The sequence below is a fragment of the Octopus bimaculoides genome, chromosome 28 (genome assembly GCF_001194135.2).
Source record: "Octopus bimaculoides isolate UCB-OBI-ISO-001 chromosome 28, ASM119413v2, whole genome shotgun sequence".
Lineage (NCBI taxonomy): Eukaryota > Metazoa > Mollusca > Cephalopoda > Octopoda > Octopodidae > Octopus > Octopus bimaculoides.
Window position 1 is genome coordinate 16835600 of NC_069008.1, and position 1612 is coordinate 16837211.

Below are 1612 nucleotides of genomic sequence, written 5' to 3' on the forward strand. Positions count from 1 at the left end.
ACCTGATACACACACACACACGCACACACACACACTGTCATCATCATCATCATCATCATCATTTAACGTCTGTTTTCCATGCTGGCATGGGTTGGACGGTTTGACTGCCGTCTGGGAAGCCAGGAGGCTGCACCAGGCTCCAGTCTGATCTGGCAGTATTTCTACAGCTGGATGCCCTTCCTAATGCCAACCACTCCGAGAGTGTAGTGGGTGCTTTTTACATGTCACCGGCACAGGGGCCAGAGGGGGCTGACAACGATTGGTTGATGCTTTTTACATGCCACCGGCACAGAAGCCAGTCAAGGCGGCGCTGTCATAGGACACATTCGGATGGTGCTTTTTACGTGCCACCAGCGCAGGGATCACAACTATAATTTCCATTTGATTTTATATATATATATATTTAGTTTAACCCTGTGCATATTTATTGTTTAGCAGGAGGGTCATGCCAACCTATCAAAATCAAGAGTACATTCTAGAAAGAGTTCTGTAACCAGCAGCAAAGCATCATCTGCTAGAAGGTTGCACTCATTGGACCTCAACACACCCGTCTCTGGTGGAGCCCAAAAGAAAAAAAAGAAAGGTTTGTCAAAGATTCTCTTCCTTTATTTGTCTCCTTCCGTTCCATCACTCTGTTTCACCCTGTCGCACTCATATTCACTAGCAGGGCCCCATTGTAAACACTGCCGGTCACAGACACACACTACAGGGTGACCCCCTAAAAAACAGAACTCATAAAAATTTTATTAAATCCTACAAAGGTCCTGCAAATTTCTTAAAATTTGTTGGACCTTAAACTCCAGTCTGTGTACGATTGTTCCCTTTTCATAAAAGTTATGTTCTTTTCAAAATATGCTCCAAATGGCCTCCGCGGCATTGGAGGCACACTTACATATGTCGTGCAAAATTGTCAATTACTCGAACACATTCCTCTTTCAGTGGCCAAAACTCCTGAAAAGCGATCGGGCAAGAAAGAGGACGACAAAGGTAAGATTTGACTTTTGCTCTGATTTTGTTATTGTTTATCTCCAGGTAAGCTCTATTCTGGAATGCTTGTAATTAATGGTACTGGTTCCATGCTGATTCCATTCTATGCATCCTGTCACATCATGTTACTCCTGAGATCCTTTGAGGAACCTATTTCAGAAACAACCATTGCAGTCTTGGTCTATCACAAAGTTTCTTGCTGTTTGGTCTGGCTTATAAAAGCCATTAATTCTGTGATTCTTTCCTGCGACATTCTAACCACAGAGAGAGAGAGAGAGAGAGAGAGAGAGAGAGAGAGGTGCAGCCGTAGCTGTTTGGTAAGAAGCTTGTTTCCCAACCACATGGTTCCAGGTTCAGTCCCACTGCGTGGCACCTTGGGCAGGTGTCTTCTACTATAGCCTCGAGCCGACCAAAGCCTTCTGAGTTGATTTGGTAGACGGAAACTGAAAGAAGCCTGTCGTATATATGTGTGTGTATGTGTTTGTTGTGTGTGTGTCTTTGAGTCTGTGTTTGTCCCCGCTCTGTTGCTTGACAACTGGCGTTGGTGTGTTTACGTTCCCATAACATTACCAGTTCGGCAAAAGGAGACCAATAGAATAAGTACAAGGCTTACAAAGAATACATC

The 1612-nt window shown here is 44.2% G+C and overlaps 1 protein-coding gene across 1 annotated transcript in view; it reads left to right on the top strand.

Moving 5' to 3' along the window:
- The window catches only part of LOC106878052 (dynein axonemal intermediate chain 3), a 26930-nt gene that overhangs the window by 2890 nt on the left and 22428 nt on the right, over positions 1–1612 (top strand). The window contains exons 3-4 of the mRNA XM_052977504.1: positions 436–583; positions 940–987. Of these exons, the coding sequence (XP_052833464.1) occupies positions 436–583; positions 940–987 (196 nt within the window). The remainder of the gene's footprint in view (positions 1–435; positions 584–939; positions 988–1612) is intronic.